This window comes from Orycteropus afer, unplaced genomic scaffold (genome assembly GCF_000298275.1).
Source record: "Orycteropus afer afer isolate SDZICR_OR568_19922 unplaced genomic scaffold, OryAfe1.0 scaffold00339, whole genome shotgun sequence".
Classification (NCBI taxonomy): domain Eukaryota; kingdom Metazoa; phylum Chordata; class Mammalia; order Tubulidentata; family Orycteropodidae; genus Orycteropus; species Orycteropus afer.
The window spans coordinates 1,506,757-1,531,012 of record NW_006921926.1 but is presented as its reverse complement, the minus strand read 5'-3'; the positions used below and the strand labels follow the sequence as shown (position 1 = coordinate 1,531,012).

General features: G+C 37.8%; 1 protein-coding gene across 1 annotated transcript in view; it reads right to left on the bottom strand.

Moving 5' to 3' along the window:
* The window catches only part of LGR5 (leucine rich repeat containing G protein-coupled receptor 5), a 184,130-nt gene that overhangs the window by 62,025 nt on the left and 97,849 nt on the right, over nucleotides 1–24,256 (bottom strand). Inside the window, exons 3-4 of the mRNA XM_007952455.2 lie at nucleotides 15,454–15,525; nucleotides 4,487–4,558 (exon numbers count right to left, since the gene is read on the bottom strand). Of these exons, the coding sequence (XP_007950646.1) occupies nucleotides 4,487–4,558; nucleotides 15,454–15,525 (144 nt within the window). The remainder of the gene's footprint in view (nucleotides 1–4,486; nucleotides 4,559–15,453; nucleotides 15,526–24,256) is intronic.

The following is a 24,256-nucleotide window of genomic DNA, read 5'->3' as shown; positions in this document are numbered from 1 at the left end:
AGATTAATTTCTTAACCATTATACAGAAGTGTGAGGTATGGGACAGGTTAAGTTTTGAGTTGCCATGAAATCACTGCAATCTGATCCTAGTCCTCAAATGAACATAATGCCAAAAGTTTCTTGGTGAAATACAACTCACTGTGAATTCTGATTACATTTCCTATTCTCTTCCAAAAAAGCAGAGAGGAAATTAAGTTATATTTGATTACATTACAAAAAATCCAATTGGTATCTGGGCAGTCATTACCATATCAGAAGCCAAATGGACATATTGTACAGGGTCAGGCTGTGGGCTGCTGGGCTTTGGCTCATGAACCTGCCCTCTTATTCTTTAGCCCAACAGTTTGTAAACATTAGGAGAGAGTTAAAAGAATACAAGTGTACCTATGTGTTTTCATTATGAATAAAACAAAATATCATATATGTGAAATAAGTGGAAAATTGCATCCCTTGAACTGTAAGTACAATTTGTTTCTTCCTTATAGTAATGTTACCAGTTTCAACTCATCAACTTTCTTAAACTTTATTCAGTGAAACCAACCAAGTCTATATGAGTGGATCAAAGTGTACAAATTTTCTACTTCAGCAGTTCTCAATCATTTTTGTTTTGTAGATCACTTTGTTAGTATAATAGAATATTAAAAAATAAATAAATAATTTCTCTTGAGGATTTTCTTAAGATGGAAATTTTTATTAAGTCAATCCAAAGTGAGGCGTAAGATTCTGCATATTTTAGGTAGTAATGTTGCTGCTAGGCCAGGGACCACACTTTGAGTAGCAGGGTAATAATAGTATGTGGCCTCTTAACTGTATCTGCCCCTATAGAATTTATTGGCAGGTGTGAGCTATTCTCAAACACTCAGTGTCTGATTTTTATTTCATATTATAAGTATATTATTAATTAGAATGCAAAGTATGGATTTTGTTGCCATCTCAGGTATGAAAAGAGTTAAGGATATCAGTTTGCAGATGATCTTAAGGAATGCTGCAGGTTACCAGTGTTTTCTAATCTTTACCTTAAGAAACATTTAACTAAATAACTAAACCAAGTAGAAAACACTGATGCTTAGGTCCCATCCTCAGAGATTCTGATTTTAACTTGTCTGGGGTGCAGCCCAGGCATCAATATTCTCTAGATGATTCACTTGTGCAGTCAAGTTGAGAAGCCTTGCTTGGAAGTTACAAAGCCAGACTAGTGTAGGGAAGATGTGCACACAACCCCTGTAGAGTATATAGGGCATCTTAGAGAGTGAATGTCTAATACAGGCAGTTGTGTTGCTTAACGGAGGCCTCCTGGGTGTTGTTTACATGGATAAGACAGTCACCACCCTCATCGTTACTCTTACTGATCTGGAAGTAGCACAAAGCCTAGAGCATGGCATGGAAAATGAACAGAGAATGAATAAGGAATGCATGTTTGTCATGACATTTAACTTAAATTTTTTTAGAACTGCTTAAATGGAAATAGGAGAAATGACATTAAACACTTTAAATCTGGGACATCAATAAACTCTGTACCCTAAGCCTCCAACAGGGCTGGTTGTGTATCTCAGGGTGTTGTTGTTATGTGCCATTGAGTCGCCCCGACTCATAGCGACCCCTCCTTGGGTTTCTGAGGCAATATCACTATGGAAGTAGATTGCCCCATCTTCCTTCCGAGGAGTGGCTGGTGGTTTGAATGGCCAGCCTTCTGGTTAGCAGTCAAGTGCCTTAGGCACTACATTACCAGAGCTCCTATCTCAGGGTAGAGGGCTCTTTCAGTTGGTACAATGCAGTGTCTGTGTGGTGACTGGGTAAGCCTATGCTTATAATGCTTTTCATCAAGTCTGAATTCATATATTAAAACAGCAGAAAAAATAAAAGTGAGAAAAATGGCACAGCAGCACTCACTGGTGAGATACAAACCTTGCATGGGCTGGGCAAAGGGGCCCCTGACAAACACTACTTAACCAAGTCAATACAGCCCAGTGTGCACTGGGACTGAGTCTCTATCTAGATGTCTCAGTTTGGATATGGTAAGTGTCGTACTAGAAAGTTAATTCTTGGCCTTGTCACAGGGAACAGACGCTTATAATGTTTCAAAACGCAATTGTTTTGTGAACCAGAGACCAAAGGCAAGAGACACCTGGTGAACAGTAAATATCTAGACCATAAGAAACTAAATCTGAACACCTTTATCAGAGAGGCACCACCCAGTTCGAGTGAACAAAAGATTCATGGTTTTCTTTTTCTCAAAGAGTTCGCTGCTGTTTGTGTTCTGTTTGTGATCTTCTTTCAGCTGATAGTGGCTTTTGGTTACAAACGCTTATCATTCTATCTTCTGCCTGCCTCACAGCTGTTTCAAGTTCCTACTGGCCACTGCCATGATCTCAATTTCAGTTCAGCCACTGTATCCCTGTGTCCTTACACAGACAACCCAGCTTGAGGTTGTTTTGTTTCTCCGGACGCTTCTTCTTTCCTTCAGGAAAAGGCTCGGGCAACAAAGGAGGAGCAATGCTGTCATGCCATTAAGAAGCTCCTGAACATGTAACAGACCTATCCCATGCCACAAAGAGCCCTTGTGGCCTGTTTATCTATAGGCTGGTGAAAGCCTAGGAAGTTACTTTGTTTGACTAGAGTAAAAAGCTTAAGATGATCTCAAACACAGATTTTCTTTCATTTAAAAAAAAAAAAAGATCAAAGGAAGAAAGTATAATCTCCAAATCTCATGTTCCTCCTTCTCTGGTGTCACCTCAGTAAATAGGCATTCAGCAAACTGTATGTAATTATTAACCAATGGATTTTTTTTTTAACTCTGAGTTTGTAATATTAATTTTTTTTTTTTAAATGTACTAATCTGCTTCTTGTTCAATAATACCAGAAATCAGTATTTTGTTTGACAGATGAGGCTTTCCAACGTAAGTAAAATTAGAGCACATGTTATGCATATGCATATTGGAAATCACGCAATCTAGTGTAAACATTTATACCACATTCTCAGGGGATGAAGATTTACTGACAGCAGTTGTGGCATAATCTTGCCAAGTAAGCACTGTAAACATTTGCTTGACAATTCAAGTTCCAAAATATCTAGCTGGTGAGAGTGTCCTTTTTGTGAGGAAACACTCATTTTTATTTATTCAGCGGTTTTAAATCAATCTGTAGGTGGTAGGGGGTGGAAAGTCCTGATGGAGCAGTTGTGGATTTACAGTAGGGAACACCGATACCTCTTCTGGGTATGTTTGTGTGTCTGTGTGTGGTGTGTGTATGTCTGTTTGTGTGTGGTGGCATGCTTATCTGTGTGTGATGTGTGTTATGTATGTGTGTGTGGTATCTGTGCACATCTGTGGTGTGTTTGTAAGTGACGTGCATGTGGTATCTCTGTGTGTTTGGTTGTGGGGTGTCTGTTTCTGTGTGATGATGTGTGTGTGTGTGTGTGGTGTGTTTGTGTGTGGTAGTGTGTTTGTGTGATGTGTGTGTTAGGGTATGTGGTATGTGTACTCCTTCTCATGGTATGTATCTGATGTAGGTGAGTGTGTCTATTGTATTGTTTATGAGTAGATTTGCCCATACATGTCATAGGTGATGATTGAGAAATTCTTGGTTTTAGACCTAGGCTTCAAGGTCTACCAGTAGATTTTTGCTTGCTGATTTGAGGGTCCCCTGTATATATATCAAAAGCCCACTGCCATTGAGTTGATTCTGACTCACAGCAACCCCCACTGGGTTTCTAAGGCTATAAATCTTTACAGAAGTAGATCACCCCATCTTCCTTATGCAGAGCAGCTGGTGGGTTTGAACCACTGACCTTCTGATTAGCAGCCAAATGCCTTATGATATCTATGTTGTTGTTGTTGTTATTTGCCGTTGAGTCGGCCCCGACTCATAGCGACCCCTCCTTGGGTTTCCGAGGCAGTATCACTACGGAAGTAGGATTGCCCAACCTTCCTTCCGAGGAGTGGCTGGTGGGTTTGAACCGCCAGCCTTCTGGTTAGCAGTCAAGTGCCTTAGGCACTATGCTACCAGAGCTCCTATGATATCTATACAGACCTTAAAAAATTAAGTCTTTGTTTCACTTAGCAAAATTGGATGACAACGTTGCTCAGATAATCTCAATACAGAATAACTGCAAGATGCTAAGATATTTAGATTGTGACATTAATTTTTTCTAGGTAAAAGCCAAACATTATTCCTGATATAAACTTGAGAATTGCAGGGGACCAGATTCTGTGAGAAGATGTTTTGTCCTGAGATACCAGGCTATATAAGAGACTTTTGACTGTGGGTGTTGTAATTAAGTCTTTACCCTGAAAACCTCACACCCTAATACTGGTTACTCTTGAAAATACTGTTTAATGAGAATGTGAATAATTGTTGCTCTACTGGAAACACTCATTCAAAACCTATTCAAGTATGACTCCCAACCAAGGAAAATGGTAAATTGGACATGTAAGTGATCACTCTCAAATTGATCCTAAATATATTTTGTAATTTCAGCTATACTTACAGGGACTGAAGGTTTCGCAAATTCTGTAGTGCTTCCATGGGTACTTGTCTTAGCTGATTATTTTGCAGCATACTGCACATGAAAACAAATAGACAAGGAAAAACATTAAATAAAATTAACAATAATTAACAATAACTACTGATAAATGCTTTGATTATTTATCAAACAAAATGACCAAAGAAGAACTGATACATTTGAAGTGTGGTATAGGTGAAGAGTATTGAATATATCACGACCAGAAGAAAGAAAGCTGTCTTGGAAGAAGTACAGCTGGAATGCTCCTCAGAAGTGAGGATGAGACTTTGTCTCTCATACTTTGCTCATGTTGGCAGAAGGGACCAGTCCCTGGAGAAGGATATTACGTTTGGTGAAGTAGAGTGTCAGTGAAAAAGAAGACCCTCAACAAGATGGATTGACAGTGGCTGCGACAATGAGCTCAAGCATAAAAATGATTGTGACAATGGGGCAGTGTTTCATCTGACTTGATGGCACCTAACAATGACAACAATAATCATCAGCAGGCATTGTTCTAGGTGTTAGGGAAACAGCAGGGAACCAGAGCCACAGATCTTGGGAAGCTTAAGTTCCTCAGAGAGCAACAGATAATTAAAAAATAAAATACAAAACATGAGACAAGTGATGAGTATGATGAATAAAAACAAACAAACAAAAATAAGAAGTAATGGGATAGATGGTAACCAAGAGTGAGATTTTTATTTTAAAGGTGGTCAGGGTAGGCTTCTCAGAGGAGGTGATATTTGAGCAGAGGTCAGAGTGGAGTTAGGGAGTAAGCCACTTGAATAGCTGGGAACTTACTGAAGAAAAGGGAAGATTAAGTGCAAAGGCCCTGAGGCCAGAGCTGGCTTGACTTGTTAAAGGAGCAAGAAAAGAGCCACACTTAAAGCCATCATGCTTAAAGCCTAAAGTCTTTATCATCACCTACAAGGCTCTTGGTTTGGTTACCTAGTACTGCTCTAACAGAAGATACCACAAATGGGATGGCATGAACAAACAGGAGTTTATTCTTAAAATTTTGGAGGCTTTAAGTCCGAGTTCAAAGTGCCAGGCTCTAGGGGCTGGGTGAAAGCCCCTTGACCTTGGGCTTCAGCTCTGCCTCCTACTCCCAGTCCACTGAAGCTGGAGGTTTTTCTTCACTCAGCTGCTGGCTGCTAAGGCTGATAAGCCCAAGGTTGACAAGTAAAAGGCACAGTCCTAATGTTACCAAACCACATGGCAGGCCATTAATTCAAATCCATTGAAAGTCCCAAGATTGCCAGAGCATGGCAGGCTGCTGAATGAAGACTTGGCTACATGCAGAGTTCAAGTGTGCCAAAAAGCTGGCAAACTTCCTCAAAGCTGCTTCTTATATACTGAAAGCAGACCACCTCTCTAAGGCAGCTACTCAGCTGCTCCAGTAGATTCCACCATGGAGTTAATTGCCAATCTCACCAGGGGAATAACTACAACCAGCTGCCCAGCCACTCAACCAGGCCCAGCCAAGTTGACATGCAACCTTAACTACCACAGCCCTCCATGAAATTGCTTTTGATTCTCTCTTCCAACCTCTTGACCTTATTCTATCATAGTTATGGTAGATCAAGTGTGATGATAAGCCCCAGCTGGAGGGTTTAGGTAGGAGAATGGAGTAATCTTTTTTTGTATTTTAAAGGATCACTTGGTGGCTCTATAGATGAGATAGAAGGGGAACAAGGATAGCAGTATGAGACTCTTAAAGATAGTCTCCTTCCTTGTGCACGCTGTATTTTGACATAAGTGAAACTAATTTTGCAAAGCATTTGTGTTTTTGCTCTCCTAGGTTGAACAGTTTGTTCAAAACACGAGGACTATAGAATTGAAACACCTGGCAACAATGAAATTAAAATATTTCACTGCCAGTGGAGAAATAGCATGGAAAAAATTTTCCCTTTAGATTCCTTACATTTTGCTACCTTATTCATAAATGTTTATAACACAGTAATTTTGTAGCACATTCCCTCCTCACCCCAAGTATTTCATGATTCATGTAAGCTTAAGGGAGAAGATTATTTCAGGAAAGACTATTTTTAGGAAATATTTGTGCTTATTAGTTCACAAACTTATATCTGGATTTCAGAAACAATTTGCCTGGTTCTCTCATCTCCACAACCAAGGTTTCTTTTCATCAGGTGACTGGCTGGGACCCAACCCCAGGTTTGTCTAACTCCAAAGGTTGACGTAGTTTCCACTGCACGACGCAGCATCTCTTGGGGGAATGTTTGCTGAATGTACAAACTCACAAGTTGTATGGTGCACAATATGGTTAAGAACTGGGGTTCTTAAAGCAAACTACCTCTTTCCTGCACTAGCTGTATGGCCTTAGGGATATCACCTAATCTTTCCATGCTTCAGTGATCTGTAATAATACAAATCCCACAAGGCTTTGTATGATGACTCAAAGAGGGAAAGAATATAAAACAATACCTGATACACAGTAAGCTGTCAATAAAGGTTAGCCATTATTACATAAATTAATTAAACCCCTTTTCAAAACTAGTGATAAGTGAGATTTAATCAGTGAGTTAGAGAAAAAGAAATTATGTCAGTGATTTTCAAACTTTAGAGTTTATCACAATCCATTGATGGGCTTGTTAAAAAATAGATTTCTGGGCTCCATCTCCAAAGTTTCTGGTTCGGTTGGTCTGCAGAGGAGGCCAAGGAATTTTTATTTCTAACCAGCTCCTCAATGACACCAGTGCTGCTAGGTAAGGCTCCACATGCTGAAATATTTTAGTACAATGTTGGGCTTGAAGACCAGGCCTGAGCTGTAGTCTTGGTGAATCTAAGCAAACCACTTAACTTCTCTGACCCTTGCTTTTTAATTTTTACTTTTTAAAAATTTGTATGATAGAAATAATATCATCTGATTGAAAAGATGTTTGAGGATTAAAATATAAAAGTTGTTGTTGTTGTTATGTGCCGTCGAGTCGGACCTGACTCATAGGCAACCCCTCCTTGGGTTTCTGAGGCAGTATCACTATGGAAGTAGATTGCCCCATCTTCCTTCCTAGGAGTAGCTGGTGGGTTTGAACCACCAGCCTTCTGGTTAGCAGTCAAGTACCTTAGGCACTACACTACCAGAGCTCCCAAATATAAAAGTATTTGTATATAAAAGTATATACTTTCATATATAAAAATATGAGGTTATATGCAACACAAGCTAATATGACATGAAATATATTTGGAGATAATAAAAATTACGATTTTCTTTTTATGTCTGTGATTCTGCTTTCAAATGAATACGGTTTTTCCATTTATATTAAATTATTTTACTCAAGTAATCAAGTTCATTATGGTAAACCTGGATCTCACTAAAACTTCATAAGTCAAGAGTCTGAAAATGAATTGGTTTCTTATTAACAAAACCAAGTTTTAGGGAGATTTCACACTTCACTTTCTAGTTGGGAAATTGGGAGATGTGCAGCTTGCATTACATATTTTCATAGCATATTTGAATATTGCAAGCTTATATCCCTATGCTACTTTATACCTTTACAAACAGTTTCAATATTTATCTAATTAGAATTTCACAAAAATATTTTCTAAGTCACTAATTCATTATGTGACATATAAATGATAAGATGCAGGCAATAAACTTAACTGAAGTCTTAACTTTGTAAGTAATATATTGCTGGTACAAAGTGTGTGTTGAATTTTCCTTCTATCCTTTGTTAACTAAACAATTAAACTCTTAAAACATGATCTTTCTAAAATATCTGGGAACTTTGAGGGAAGGATAAGAGGCATTTAAATAAGTGTCCCTTCATTGAATAATTGCAAACATATTCAGTTGTTTTATATATCTAGTTTCAGAAAATGGAACTTCCTAACAGAGCTGCAACAAAGATAACTTTAAAAGCTACCCTTCAGCTACTTCCTAGCAAATTAATTTTTCAACCACTTCTACTGGTAAAATCCCCAAAATATTATAATAGAAAAAGTCACCTAATTTGTCTTGATCTCTCCCTTGATAGTGAACACTTGTTTAATTACTTTCAAATGACAAAACAAGAGAGCAAATTATCTCCATTATATCCTTATAAGTCTCTAGTGAGTCAATTAGAAAATTCTGTTTCTGTTTTAAAAATCCCACTGGGAGACAAAACAAAGCGTTTATAGCACTATGGAGTGCAATTAAAACAGAACACATTCACAACATGACTGTTGATTTTTTTTGCAAAGATTTCCTTACTGAATGCATTGAATAAAAACAGAATGTACTGTGAACTGTAACAATCTGCTTCTGTAAAGATTACAGCCGTGGAAACCCTATGGGACAGTTCTACTCTGTCCCATAGAGTCATTATGAATTGCAATTGACTCTATGACACACACTACCACCACCACCCATAAACTGAATATGGGTGTAGGCACTTATCACTTCATTTTTATCATTCACATAGGGGTTGTTGTTGTTTCATATAGCCTCTCCATGCTATTTTAACTATGTATATTTTTGTTTGTTTGCTATCTTTTTGCTAACAGGTCTAAATAAGAACAGGGATAGAGAAACAGAAGAAGATGAAATAATTTGTTTAAAGAGGACTTTACTGACTTGATAAACCAAGATTGTTATTCTCTCTGGTGAATTGTCCTGTGTTTTAACATCAAGCAACTATCAAGACTCTGCTGTGTCTACATAGCAGTGGGAGGCCTCTGGCTAACTGTGACTTCCCTATGTGTAGTTCTACCCATCACCTCCATGTGGCTTTGGTTTTTGTGGTGGATGGCAGGAGAATGAGCTAAGCTTTGATGCAATGGCCTGCACAGGAAAGTGAATCCTTTTTGAGGACAGCGTGGCTCAGAAATCCATTGGACTGGGTCTTTTATAACACAAAACCAATGTTTTTTTTTTTTTTTATTAAGGCCAATCTTTACAGGGATAATAGTTTTAATATTAGTGATCTTGCAGATCTAGCATCAACAGGGTTTCAGACATAAAACAGCCCTAGCCAAGGATGGCTGTTGCTATTTATCTTGATGTACCCGATCCCTGTTATCCCTGTTATTTTTCTCTTCTTCTCCCCTATGCCTTCCTTAGTCTCCTGCTACAAGTCATGGCTCAGTTGAATATTGCTTTTATATTGTCATTCTCATCATGCTACAGCACAATCGGTTCTTTCTTTCTTCTGACCACTTTTGGACATTATAAAACATTTATGAGAATTCCATTAGGGTAGGCATATGTCTGTCTTGTTGAGCATTTTACTTGTAGTGCTGTGGTTCTTACACTATTGAATCCAATGTTCCCTTTTAGTAACAAATATTTCACAATGCCTTTTATACTACACTTTAAAATAACTAATAATATATATCCTGTCTACACACATCATTGCAAAGAAGAAAACCAATAAAATATAAGGTCCTAACTATATTATAGGAGCTCTGGTAGCATAGTGCCTAAGGCACTTGACTCCTAACCAGAAGGCTGGCGGTTCAAACCCACCAGCCACTCCTCGGAAGGAAGGTTGGGCATTCCTACTTCCATAGTGATACTGCCTCGGAAACCCAAGGAGGGGTCGCTATGAGTCGGGGCTGACTCGATGGCAAATAACAACAAGAACAACAACAACAACTATATTATAAAAGAGAAAATTTTAAAAACAATTTATTGTAAAATCATACATAAATAATGCTCAGGCTTGACACCCAAGAGATATTTTTATGAATAAGTCAGATGCTTGCCTCTTCTTACACTGAGTAAAGTTGTGAGAGAAATAATGTGATTAGAAGTTATTCTATACAAGAACAGGGAAATAAGAGAACAGGTCTACATTGATACTATAATAAAAATGAGAGTTAAGGTATGCATTAAAAGCCCATACCTATTGTATATTATAAGGGAAGAGGAAATATTTTTTATTACAATAAAAATAACATGCTAAGATAAATTACAGGCATTGTAGTACAGAAAATGAGGAAGTGTGACGTTCTCACAAATGAGCATGGATACTCTCACAAATTATATTCCTTAATATAGAAGAGCAGTGCCAAAATAATTCCCTATATTTTGATGTAGGACAGCACAGTGTTGGAGTATCACAGAGAACATTTCTTCTATCTCAAGATTTTATCACATGCCGAGGAGAACATTCATTCTCTAGAACTTCAAAAGGCTCTGGAGAACATAGCCATACTTTCCACTGGTAACAGGGAATTGAGGTTGAAAAGGAAAAAGAAATGACCATGGCATTGCCTTTATAAAAAGTGGGTGGTAGACTTTGGTGGATCCCTGGGTGGCACAAACAGTTAACATTTGACAACTAGCTGAAATGTTGGTGGTTTGAACCCACTCAGAGGAGCTTCAGAAGACAGGTCTGGTGACCTGCTTCCTAAAGGTCACAGCCTAGAAAACCCCACGGAGCAATTCTACTCTGCACACATGGGGTCACCATGAGCTGGAGTCAACTCGGGGGCAACCAGCAATAACAACAGTAGACTTTGCTGGAATGCATAAGAGGAAGATTGAAAAAGCCACAACAACAACAACAACAACAACAAAACCACACAAAAACTCACTGCCATTGGGTTGATTGTGACACTTAGTGGCCTTATAGGACAGAGTAGAATTGCCCAGCAGGGTTTCCAAAGCTGTAAATTTTTGAGGAAGCAGACTGCATTAACATTCACCCACAGAGTGGCTGGTGGGTTTGAACCACCTACCTTTTGATAGCAGCCAAAAGTTTTAACCACTGTGCCACCAGAGCTCCTGAAAAAGCAACAGGTCACCCCCAAATAAATAAATCATATAGTTGTCACAACATCGATCTCCTGTGATTACACTCCAAAAATTTAAAATGGCAACAATACAAAAATATTTATAAAGCAACCTTTATTAGTGAAATTCAATGAGATCTGTGCTTTGTGTTTCTGTGTGATTTAATGATCTCCATAGTTATATAATTTTTAATATATTTTGTGCTTTTTAAAGCAATTCCTTTTCTGCACTAACACCATTTTCAACTAAATGTGTAGTTAGAAATTCTACCTTACTTGGAGTAGACAGGGTGCACCAATTGAACTAATTATTTAATCGTTTTGAGAGAATATGGTTATTCCATTTAGTTTTCTTGTCCACATTATTAGGCTTATGCAGAATTTCTTATAAAACCTTTCACTATTGGTGATGGTTGCCCAACATAATTAAAAGAACTGATGTCACTGAATTACATATGTAAAAAATGTTGAATTGGAAAATGTGTTATATATATACATATATATTACAACAATAAAAATGGTTAAAATGGTAAAGGACAAACCCTTTCAATATTATAATGTATTAAAGTATTATTGATTATATTTGTATTATGTATTTAAGTACTACTGATTTATATTCGGTGTGGTGGAACAGTCAGGAGTCAAGTGGAATGCAGGAGGCTCTTCTTGCTGGGTTGTATAGCACATTGCAGAAGTATTTACTACACACCAATCCTTATGACAACGAAAGATGCCCTATAAACTTCCACAGCACTCCGTCACTGGCAGAGCCACCATGTTGGAGAACCACCACTCCGATACCAAAATACTTCCAAAATATTTGAAGGTTGAGTCCACTTGCTGAATGTTAGTCTTTAAGTCAGCAAAGGAAAGGGAGGAGTGAACACAAATTCTGGCAGGGTCTTGCTCCTCTTGAACCCTCTTCATACTGACAGTGATTTGGCGAAACTGCAAAATCTAAACATGCCATTCCTTTGTTAGATCTCTTCCTTTGCTCCTTAGCATGCTTAGAACATGATTACACCCACGTTTCCTGACATGGAATAGAAAGCCCTGTGATTAGGACCATTTCTACTTCTCTGGGCTCTTCTCCAGATACTCTCCACCTCTCCCTGAATGCTCTAATACCAAACTACTGGCACCTGCCTGTTCATCCCAGGTATTTCCTGCCTCTGTGTCTCTCTGCATATTGTCCTCACAGTCTGCAGCATCCTTGGCCACCTTATTTGGCTGGCTGATTCCTAGTTGTCCTTTAAGATTCAACTCCTGGGTCATCTCTTCAGGAAAACATTGTTCCTAGGTAACTGATTTTGAACCATCAGACTGGACTAAATGCTCTCAACCTCTACAGTTACACCCAAACCAAAACAAACCGACTGCCATCAAATTGTTTCCAACTCATAGTGACCCCAATCGGGTTCCCAAGGCTGTAAATCTTTATGGAAGTAGATTTCCTCCTCTTCCTCCTGTGGAGTGGTTGGTGAGTTTGAATTACCTACATTTTGGTTAGTAGCCCAGTGCCACCAGAGCTCCTTAGTGCCCTGCAAACAACTATGCACAAGAATCACAGGTGATCTGTTTATGTATCAGTTTGTCTACTGCTATAAACTCTTCAAGGGCATGGACCATGTTTATTGATATTTGTATTTCCAGCAACATTGTGTTTAATGCCACTTTGAATATTATACACATCAGGCTTTTGCTGAATCCTAGCCTATACAAGCAAACAGAAAGTGCATTGGTTTGTTAGGATTAGATAACAGAGAGAGTCTAAGGACCACATTTCATTTCTTTCTGGTGGAAAAAAGTATATTTAAATAAATTTGAGAGTTAATCTATGATTTTTATTTTTAAATCACACTAATCCAATGCTTTCTGAAATATTCAAGCAAATTGTACCATGTTGTTGTTGTTGTTATGTGCCCTTGAGTCAGACCCGACTCATAGCAACCCCTCCTTGGGTTTCCAAGGCAATATCACTGCGGAAGTAGATTGCCCCATCTTCCTTCCGAGAAGTGGCTGGTGGGTTTGAACCACCAGCTTTCTGGTTAGCTGTCAAGTGCCTTAGACACTATGTTACCAGAGCTCCCAAATGTACCATAGGAATCAGGAAAACATGTGTAGAAGCACTCTGGGGGCCAGGGGTGGAGCTGGTTGTATACTTACATGCAGCTTGTATACCTACAAAGTATATATTTCTAATTGCATTATATTACTACTGAATATTTGTTCCCCTACAAGCCCATACTAGATATGAAAGTTCAACTTTTTGTTTAGTATATAATATATATTTCATTAATAAACATATGGCATTAGGTCAACAACATACAAAATGAATTAGAGCTTCCTTGTTCTGTCTGAATCAGTCTGAATCATTCATTAAACAAATATTTACTGAGTGTCTACTCTGAGTCAGGCACTGTTCTAAGAGCTAGGGATAGACCAGCGGCAGGCAGACAGTATCTCTAATTTCATGGAGCTTTAGTGTATTGTGGGAGCTCTGATGGCACAGTGGTTAAGCATTTGATGGCTACCCAAAAGGTCAGCAGTTCCAACCCACCAGCTGCTCTGTGGGAGAAAGATGAGGCAGTCTGCTTCCATAACAATTTACAGCCTTGGAAACAATATGGGGCAGTTCTATTCATCTATAGGGTCATGATGAGTTGGAATCGATATGATGGTAGGGGGTTTGTGGGGAACAAATAATCAGTAGTAATATAATGCAATTAGAAATATATAATGGTATAATTAGAAAATGTAAAATGTATGATGGAAAAATTTACACAAAACAAGTAATTTAAGCATAAGAATTCAAAGATTTTAAAACTATAATTCTATACAATTGAAACAAGTAGTTTATATATAATTCATATATATTTGTGTTCTATATTAATAATTTATATATAATTATGATTGCTGGAGATACACTTAAATACAGACACATACATACATACACTCTAGGTCATTATATCCAACATGTATTTGTCAAGTGAATTAAAATAATTGGTTCCAGTATAATTAATCAACAAGTATCTGAAATACTTAATGGTACACAGATCAATGTAAGAAAAACATCATCTTAGTTGTGTTATCTAAGTTTGAGTTAATGATGCATTTCTGAATGGTTCCAAATATTTTACTTATTCATGGAGATATAGGTGCATTGGATCTGGTCTACAAGTCAGAATTCAATTCATAATGATTTAACATTTGGATTTGGCAACATGACAACTTAAAAATGTCTGCCCAATAACAAAATTAATCCAAGGAGAACAAACCAAACCCAATCACATAAACAGGCCTAACAACTGGTTCTATTATTGAATTTAACTTCTAATAAAATATAAAATTTAATTAAACTGATTATTTTGTAGCCCAGATATCCCACAGGCTACTAAAATGCAATTTTCATTAAGCAGAAATATATCAAATGTCTTTTTAGAGTTAATAGCTTTTATCTTAAGAAAAGGAAATAAAATCAGGACGTTTTCACTGAGATAAAATTTTCCTAGGATGATTTTCACCTTGCATTATTTATTTTCTCTACCTAAGTGCCCTTTTTTCCTACACTTAAATACTAAAAAAAAAAAAAAGTTAAGCAATGGATACTAGAAGAAGGAGGTATTCATTGAATTTTCTGATAAACAAATTGGTAAGTTGGACATTAAATAATATGAAAATCAATTTTTACGATTCTCAGTAAATTTGGAAGCAGCTACTTAGTGTATCTATGTGTACTAGGCTTTTCCACATAAATTCACAGGTGGAACATAGAATTGTCAGTTTTTAGCTGAATTTTATTCAGTGCATCAGAAGGAAAGAAACTTCAACAATAGTTTGAAGCTGTGATCTCATTAGGTCAGCATCACAGTGATTTATTCACTTGGTGGTTGAAATGATTTCAGATAATCTCCCCAAGTTAAAAACACAAAGAGAAAAAGAAAAAGAAATACTCTTTTACAAGTTTGAGTTCATAAGTTAGTTATTTAGAGGCAAACAAACAATTTTATATATTAAAGTTATAGATAATTGTTTTCACACACTAATTCCAAGTATAAGATGGTACTATGACACTTGTTAAGGTAGACTTGAATTTAGATGAACTATCTTATGGACCTAAAGAATTTATTAGAGCAATTGAATATCTACAAGTTAATTACCATCCATTTGATACTAAAATCAGAAATATATCAGATAATACCAGATTTACTTACAGAACTTTAAGACTGTAAAGACCAGCAAAGGCTCCTTTGGGAATGTATGTCAAAGAGTTTCCGGCAAGACGTCTGTGAGGTTAGAAGGAGAGGAAAGAGTGTGAGTGTAGCTCTCTTCATGTGGAATTCATTTAATTGTTAAAAAATGCAATACAATCATGTTCAAGCCACAAATGCCAGAAGCAACTATAAAGGATTTTGTTTTGCACTAATCATTTTGCAAAAAATTTTATGTCTATTCAAAATGCTGGTAGAAGAAATGCTTAAGAAGAAATGTAGTCAATTATCTTTTTACAATAACTGACTTAGTAAATTATACTCTGCATATACAACTATCCTTTTAAAAAAAGGTTTTAAACAAAAGTTGGAAACATATAGAAAACGTCAAGAAATATAATGACAAAATATGAACATCACATCATTTCTACAATTATTCTTTATAAGCACAACTAAATTAGATAAACAAAAAGGGCATTTCTGTTGCAATTAAACCACAAAATACCCAACTTTCTTAATAACTCGGTAAATAAGAATGCTCTCATATCAATTTTTTAAAAAACTCTGCCAGTAAAGGGTTGTTATTGTTGTTATGTGCCATCGAGTCGGCCCCAACTCATAGAGACCCCTCCTTGGGTTTCCGAGTCGGTATCACTACGGAAGTAGATCGTCCAACCTACCTTCCAAGGAGTGGCTGATGGGCTTGAATCACCAGCCCTCTGGTTAGCAGTCAAGTACCTTAGGTACTATGCTATCAGAGCTAGTATGTTTTCTTTGAACAATGCCTTAACAAATTAAATACTAATTAAAAAGAGTTTAATATTAAAACCATTAACATGGGTTATTTAATGAAAAGGTTTGATATCATTAGATGGAAAATTAAAGATGTTCACTTTAATAGCAAAAAGAAAGAAACAAGCTAAGTGTCCATCAATAGATGAATAGATAAACTGTGGTACATACACACAATGGAATGCTACACAACAATAAAGAACAATGATGAATATGTGAAATATCTCATAACATGGATGAATCTGGGGGACATTGTTGTTGTTAGGTACCGTTTAGTTGTGTCCAACTCATAGTGACCCTATGCACAGCAGAACAAAACATTGCCTGATCCTGTGCCAGCTCCATGATCCTTGTTATACTTAAGCCCATTGTCGCAGCCACTGTGTCAATCCATCTCATTGAGGGCCTTCCCATCTTTCATGGACCCTCCACTTTACCAAGCATGACATCCTTCTCCAAGGAATGGTCTCTTCTGATAACATGGCCAAAGTAGGTCGGATGAAGTCTGGCCATTCTTGTTTCCAAGGAGTATTTTGGCTGCACTTCCTCCAGGACAGATCTGTTAGTTCTTTTAGCAGTCCATGGTACTTTCAGCATTCTTCACCAGCACCACAACTCAAAAGCATCAATTCTTCTTCTGTCTTCCTTATTCATTGTCCAGCTCTCACATGCATATGAGGCTATTGAAAATACCATGGCTTGTGTCAAGGCACACCTGACGCACTTTAGTCCTCAAGGAGACATCTTTGCTTCTCAGCACTTGAAAGAGGTCTTTGCAGCTGATTTGCCCAGTGCTATACATCATCTAATGTTCTGACTGCTGCCTCCATTGGAGATGATTGCAGAACCAAGCAATGTGAAGTCTTTGACAACTTCAATCTTTTCTCTGTTTATCGTGATGCTGCTTATAGGTCCAGTTGTGAGGATTTTTGTGTTCTTTATATTGAGAGGTAATCCATACTGCAGAATGTAGTCTTTAATCTTCATCAATAAGTGCTTGAAGCCATCTTCACTTTCAGCAAGCAAAGTTGTGTCACAGGTTGTTAATGATTCTCCCTTTAATCTTGATGCCACATTCTTCTTCATATAGTCCAGCTTCTCAGATTATTTGCTCAGCATATAGATTGAATAAGTATGGGGAAAGGATATAACCCTGACACACTGCCTTCTTGATTTTAAACCATGCAGTGTCCCCTTGTTCTGTTTGAACTACAGCCTCCTGGTCAATGTACAGGTTCCTCATAAGTACAATTAAGTGTTCTGGAATTGCCATTCTTCTCAATGTTCCCTACAATTTGTTATGATCCACACCATCAAATGGCTTTGCATAGTCAATAAAACACAAGTAAACATCTTTCAGGTATTCTTTGCTTTGAGCCAAGAGCTATCTGACAGCAGCTATGATATCCCTTGTTCTATGTCATCTTCTGAATCCACCCTGCTCCTTTGGAGTACTGCTGCAACCATTTTTGAATTATCTTCAGTAAGATCTTACTTGGGTGCAATATTAATGATATTGTTTGATAATTTCCACATTCTTTTGGATCACCTTTCTTTGGAATGGATACAAATATGGATCTCTTCCAGTCAGTTGGCCAGGTAGCTGTCTTCCAAATCTCTTGGCATAACCAAGTTAGTACCTTCAGTGGGGATCCGTTTGTTGAAACATCTCAATGGGTATTCCATCAATTCCTGGAGCCTTGTTCTTAGTCAATTCCTTCAGTGCAGTTTTGACTTCTTCCTTCGGTACCATTGGTTTTTGATCATATGCCACCTCCTGAAATGGATGAAGATCTACTAGTTCTTTTTGGTAGTGACTCTATGTATTCCTTCCATCTTCTTTTGATGATTCCTGAATCATTCAATATTTTGTCCAGAGAATCTCTTAATATTGCAACTCAAGGCTTAAATTTTTTCCTAAGTTCTTTCAGCATGAGAAATACCGAGGGTGTTCTTCCCTTTTGGTTTTCTAACTCCAAGTCTTTGTACATTTCATTATAGTAATTGGCTTTGTGTACTCAAGCTGCTCTTTGAAATCTTCTGTTCAGCTTTTTTTATCTTGTCATTTCTTCCATTTGCTTTAGCTACTCTCCACTCAAGGGCAAGTCTCAGAGTCTCTTCTGACATCCATTTTGGTCTTTTCTTCTTTTCTCGTCTTTTTAATGACCTCTTGCTTTCTTCATGGATGATGTTCTTGATGTCATCCCACAATTCTTCTGGTTTTTGGTCATTGGTGTTAATGCATCAAATCTGTTCTTTAGATGATCTCTAAATTCAGGAGGGATATTTCAAGATCATATTTTGGCTCTTGTAGACTTGTTTTAATTGTCTTTAACTTCAAGTTGAACTTGCATATGAGGAGTTGATGGTCTGTTCCACAATCAGCTCCTGGCCTGGTTTTGGCTGAAGATATTAAGCTTTTCCATCACCTCTTGCCACTGATGGAGTCAATCTGATTTCTGTGTATTCCATCCTGTGAAGTCCATGTGTATAGCCGCCGTTTGTGTTGTTGAAAAAAGGTATTTACAATGAATAGGTCATTGGTCTTGCAAAATTCTATCATGTGATTTCCAGTATTACTTCTGTCACCAAGGCCAAATTTTCCAAATACTGGTGATTCCTCTTTGTTTCTACGTTTTGCATTTCAGTCATCAGTGATAATTAACCATCCTGATTGAATATTTGTTCAATTTTGGACTGCAGAAGTTGATAAAAATCCTCAATTTCCTGATCTTTGGTGGTTGGGGCATAAATTTGAATAGTAGTCATATTAATTGGTCTTTCTTGTAGGACCATGGATATTATCCTATCACTGACAGGATTGTACTTGAAACATCCTTTGCGCTGATGAATGCCACACCATTCCTCTTCAAATCGTCATTCCCAGCATGTAGATCACATGGTTGTCTGATTCAAAATGGCCAAAACAAGTGCATTTCAGTTCACTAATGCCTAGGGTATCAATCTTTATGCATTCCATTTCATTTTTGACAATTCCAATTTTCCTAGATTCATATTTCATACATTCCATGTTCTGATTATTAATGGATTCTTGCAGCTGTTTCTCCTTAATTTGAGCCATGACACGTCAGCAAATGGAGGTCTCAAAAGCTTTACCTTATCCATATCATTAAGGCTGGTTCTACTCTGATGATGCATCTCTTTCCCCTTCATATTTTGAGAGCTTTCTGACCTAAGTAGCTCAACCTCCTGCACTGTATGTGACAATGTTTCTGGGCTATTCATAAAGTTGTGCAGTAATGTATCAGACAGTGTTTCTCTGCTATTCATAGGGTTTTCCCTTGCCAATTCTTTGAGAAGTGGATGGCCTCTTCCTTCTTCCAAGTCTGTCTCAGTCTGCAAGCATGCTGAAACCTGTGCACCATGTGCAACCCTGCTGGGTTTGAAACACCAGTGGCACAGCCTCAAGCCTCACAGCAACATGCCACTACAGTAGGACAAACCAATATACAAGTTTGTCTCCCTTAGCTGTTCCAAACTTCTCTACCTTCCCCTTACCTGGACCCTGCCTCTGCTTCCTCACTCTGTCCTGGTCCTCCTGGCTTCTTCTCTCCTTTCTTCTGCTTTCCTAGCACTTGAGGGGTGGGGCCTGGGTCCCTCTCCTTACCCAGATCCCTGCTGCTGCTTCCCCTCTGTATCCTGATCCCCCTTGCTTTTTCTCTCCTTTCTTCCTCTTTTTTACTGCTTGGGGGGCGGGGCCTGGGCCCCTCCCCTTACCTGGGTCCCTGCCACTGTTTCTTCTGGGGGACATTATGCTGAGTGAAATAAGTCAATTATGAAAAAGACAAATACTGTATGAGACCACTATTACAAAAAGTCAAGAATAGGTTTATACACAGACAGAAACATTCCTTGATGTTACCAGGGATGGAAGTGGGAAGGAAGGAGAATCACTAATTAGATCATTCTGGTGAAAGAAAAAGCAATATACAACCTGACCAAGGTAAAGGAAGACACTGAAAGGTATATAAGAATAAAGGGCAATTATGGTAAATACTATAACATAGCCAGATATATATGCTAAATAGGACACATATATTTATTTGTGCTGTACATATATTCATATATATGACATAGCACATAAGAGATACAGTTATGGAAATTTCTTAGACATTACCATACATTTCATGAGACTGAATTACAGGATTTGAAGTCTAAGGACCATAGTCTTTGGGGACATCTAGATCAAAACAGTACATAAACACAATGTTCTACGTTCTAGTGTGATGAGTAGCATCTGGGGTCTTAAAAGGTTGCAAGTGGCTATCTACTACACAACTACTGGTCTCTTCCTGTCTGGAGTACAGAGGAATGAAGAAAACCAGACTCAAGGATGCAATTAGTTTAAAGGACTAATGGCCCACATAAACCACAGCCTCCTCTAGCCTGAGACCAAAAGACTTAGATACTGCCTGGCTACCACCATTGATTGCTCTGACCAGGGACACAACAGAAGGTCCCAGTTAGAAGGTAGAACAAAAATAAAATTCATAAAAAAGACAAGACTAACAAGTCTGATATGGATTGGAGGAACCCCTGAAACAATTTCCCTAAAACATCTTTCTAACTTGGAACTGAAGACACTTCCAGAGGTCACCTTTCAGTCAAAAAATAGACTGGCCTAAATAATAAACAACACCCATGAGAAATATGCTTTTTAGAATTATCAACCATACGAGACCAAAGGGCAACAGTTGCCCAAAAGCAAAGATGAGAAAGCAGGGAAGAGCAGGGAAACCTGTAAGTGGAAATGTGAAACCCATGGTAGAAATGGGGAGAGTGCTGACATATTGTGGAGACTGGAAAGAATGTCATGAAACAATTTGTGTATGAATTATTGAATGGGAAATTAACTTGCTGTGTAAACTTTCACCTAAAGTACAATGACATGTTAAAAAAATATTGAGTGATAAAAAGCAAGAGTGGTATGTTTAGGATAATCACAATTAAGAAAAAAACCCAGTATATGAATGTGTATCTGTATGGATATAAATGCACAGAGAAAGGCCTGGAAGGATACACACACAGCCTCTGGGAAGGGGAGTGAGTTGGAGTGGAGAGGGTGAAGGGGACTTTCCTCAGCACTGTGTCTGGATTGCATGAAATTTCTTATAGTACAAATGTATTTTTTTTTTTTTTTTGTATAATCAGAAAAGAACAAATTTAGAAATGCTTACTTTATAGTGGTTTTCCAAGTGCAAAATGGTCAATGAGAGAAATATGCAAAAAGACCAACAAGGTAAGGTACTATAACATTTGGTTTGGTACTTTTTTTGGCAGCCACATCAAAGCCATAATCTCAGCTGTTTAATGGTCCCACAAAACAGAAAACCCAAGAACAGCAGAGTGATTCAGAACAGCACAGAATTTATAATGAGCTGATCATATCTTAGAATGGTAGGTAGGAGTGGGGATGAAGACATTCAAATATTTTCTTCATGGAGGTAGATGTTTGAGGATAAAGGTGGAGTTGGTCCATTTGGCTAGTGTTTATTTCTGAAAGGTCTAATGGCCTCAAGTTTACACTTTGATATTATTTCCAAATGAGATGTAATTCAGTCACAGAGATACACTGACAGGACTATGATAATTCTGTGTCCCATTGCTAGTTCTCACCACTCATAATATACCATAAATGAATATTTTAAAATAGGTACTGCAATTATGTCATGAACAGAATCTGTGCATGTGTGCATTATTGTTGTTAGCTGCTGTCAAGTTGGCCCTGACTCAGGGTGATGCATGTACAATGGCACAAAAAGATCAACATAGGGTGATCTTTGGAAGTAGATCACCAGAACTTTTTCCTAGTCCAGAGAAAAAGAAAATGAATAAAACCAAAGATGCATGGAAACAACTAGTCAAAGGGACTAGTGGACCATGAGAACCTCAGCCTACATGATCGTGGCTCTAGAAGAACTAAATGGTGCCCAGCTACCACTGTCAACCACTTGAAAAGGGAGCAGTATAGGAGATCCTGTGTAGGGTAGGAGAAAAATGTGGAACAAAGCTCAAAGTTATAAAAAAAGACCAGGCTTACTGGTCTGACCTCTGAGATAATGGCCCTTAAGTCACCCTTCAGGCCTGGAATTGGACTATCATGGCTAACTTTCAGCCAAACAATAGACAAGCCTATGAGGTGAACAACTACACCAGGAAGATGTACTCTTTAGAATAATCAACATGGGAGATCAGAAGGGGAGTATTTGCACAGGGAGATAACTCAGAGGGCTGGAATGCATAGGAAAGAAGGACACAGGGAAAAGTTAACCACAAGGAGGAAGTGGGAAGAGTACTGTTACATTTTGGGGATAGCAATCAGTCTCATGAATCAAAATGTGTATGAACTCTTCCTTGGAAAATGAATTTGCTCTGTAAGTTTTCACCCAAATCACAAATATATGTGTGTGGGTATATACATATATACACACACATACACACACACTCTACAAGAAGAAATATGAACCATTCCCAAAGGCTCTACTTGTCGTGGCTCTGCCACTAACTTTGCTGCATGCTATTAAGTAAGTTACTTGACATTTCTGAGCTTCTTTTTCTCACTTATTACATGAAATGGTTAATATCAAATGGCTTTTCATATCCCTTCCAGCTCCTAAACTCCATGTTTTTTTCTCCCTTGTCTTGTGGTTATCTGTATTTATGCCTGTTTGCCTTCCTTTAACAGATATAATCTTGTTAAAGACTTGGATAAACTCTTGTACTGTATGCCTGCCTTCCTCATGGTGCCTAAAGCAGTGTTTTTAAAACTATAAATAAATGCAGTGGCTTGGAATATAATTAAAGAAAGAAAGAAAGAAAAAACGAGAATAGAAAAATAGCAGAATGTTTTGGCTGCAGAACTGCTTTCATGAAACATGTTTCCTAATGTATTTTTATAGGAAAAAAAACAATGCATTTCTTCCTGTACATGGTAAGGAAAGTTTGAAAATCACTAGCCTAGTGATACTGCCTCGGCAACCCAAGCAGGGGTCGCTATGAGTCAGGGCTGACTAGATGGCACATAACAACAAAAACAAAGCATACTACGGATTCAATAAATAAAGGTGAATAGTATGTATTCCAGATTAATATTTGACAAGAATGATTTCATAGATGCTTTATTTCTTTATTTCCTGCAAAGTTCTCTGACCAGAAAATCCTCTTTAGATGGTCACACTGGCCTTTCATCTGGAATCCTCATAGTCAGTCTCTCCCAGACAACTGCCCGTCTTCTTATACCAAACTCTGATTATATCGCTTTCATGTTCCCAGCCTTCCACCACTTCCCATGCCAGATGAATGAAAGAAGTCTTCAGACTCTTTTCCCCTGATTTCCTTATTTGTATTTCATGCTGTAGCTAAACCAGACCATGGTGCTGCCTTACTTAGACATGTCCTCTACTTTTTCACTTCTGGCCCTTTGCTCTGTCTAAAACTGTTCTCCTTCCATTCCTTCTTCTTTTCCTGTCCCTCAAAGTCATTTCATTTTTGAGCCTTCCAAATTGATGGGGAATCTCTTTACTTACGATCCCTTAGATAGCATTTTGTAGTCTCTTAAGGATTTTATAGTTTACCTTGAGTTATAGTGTGTACCTGACACATAAACAATGAGAAACTCTTTGAACCTAGGGATTCTCTTTGTATTCATTATAGAGTCTATCATAGTATCTGAAACTTGGTAGGTTGCCCCTTGACCAAAAAAAAAAAAAAAAAAAAATGCTGTCAATTCAATTGACTCATGGTGATTTTAAGTGTGTCAGAGTAGGACTGTGTTCCATAGGGTTTTTAATGGCTGATTTTCTGCAAGGATATCACTAGGACTTTTTTCTAAGGTGCTTCTGAACCATGAACATTGTGGTTGTCCCAATACTTCTCAGTTAATCATTTTCATAGAGGCTACCATCCTGTCCCTCAGTTTCCATTCTGCCCTTCATCTTTGACAAGATTTGCCAAACTAGCCTTAGATCATGATATTCCAATGTCTTTTTTTTTC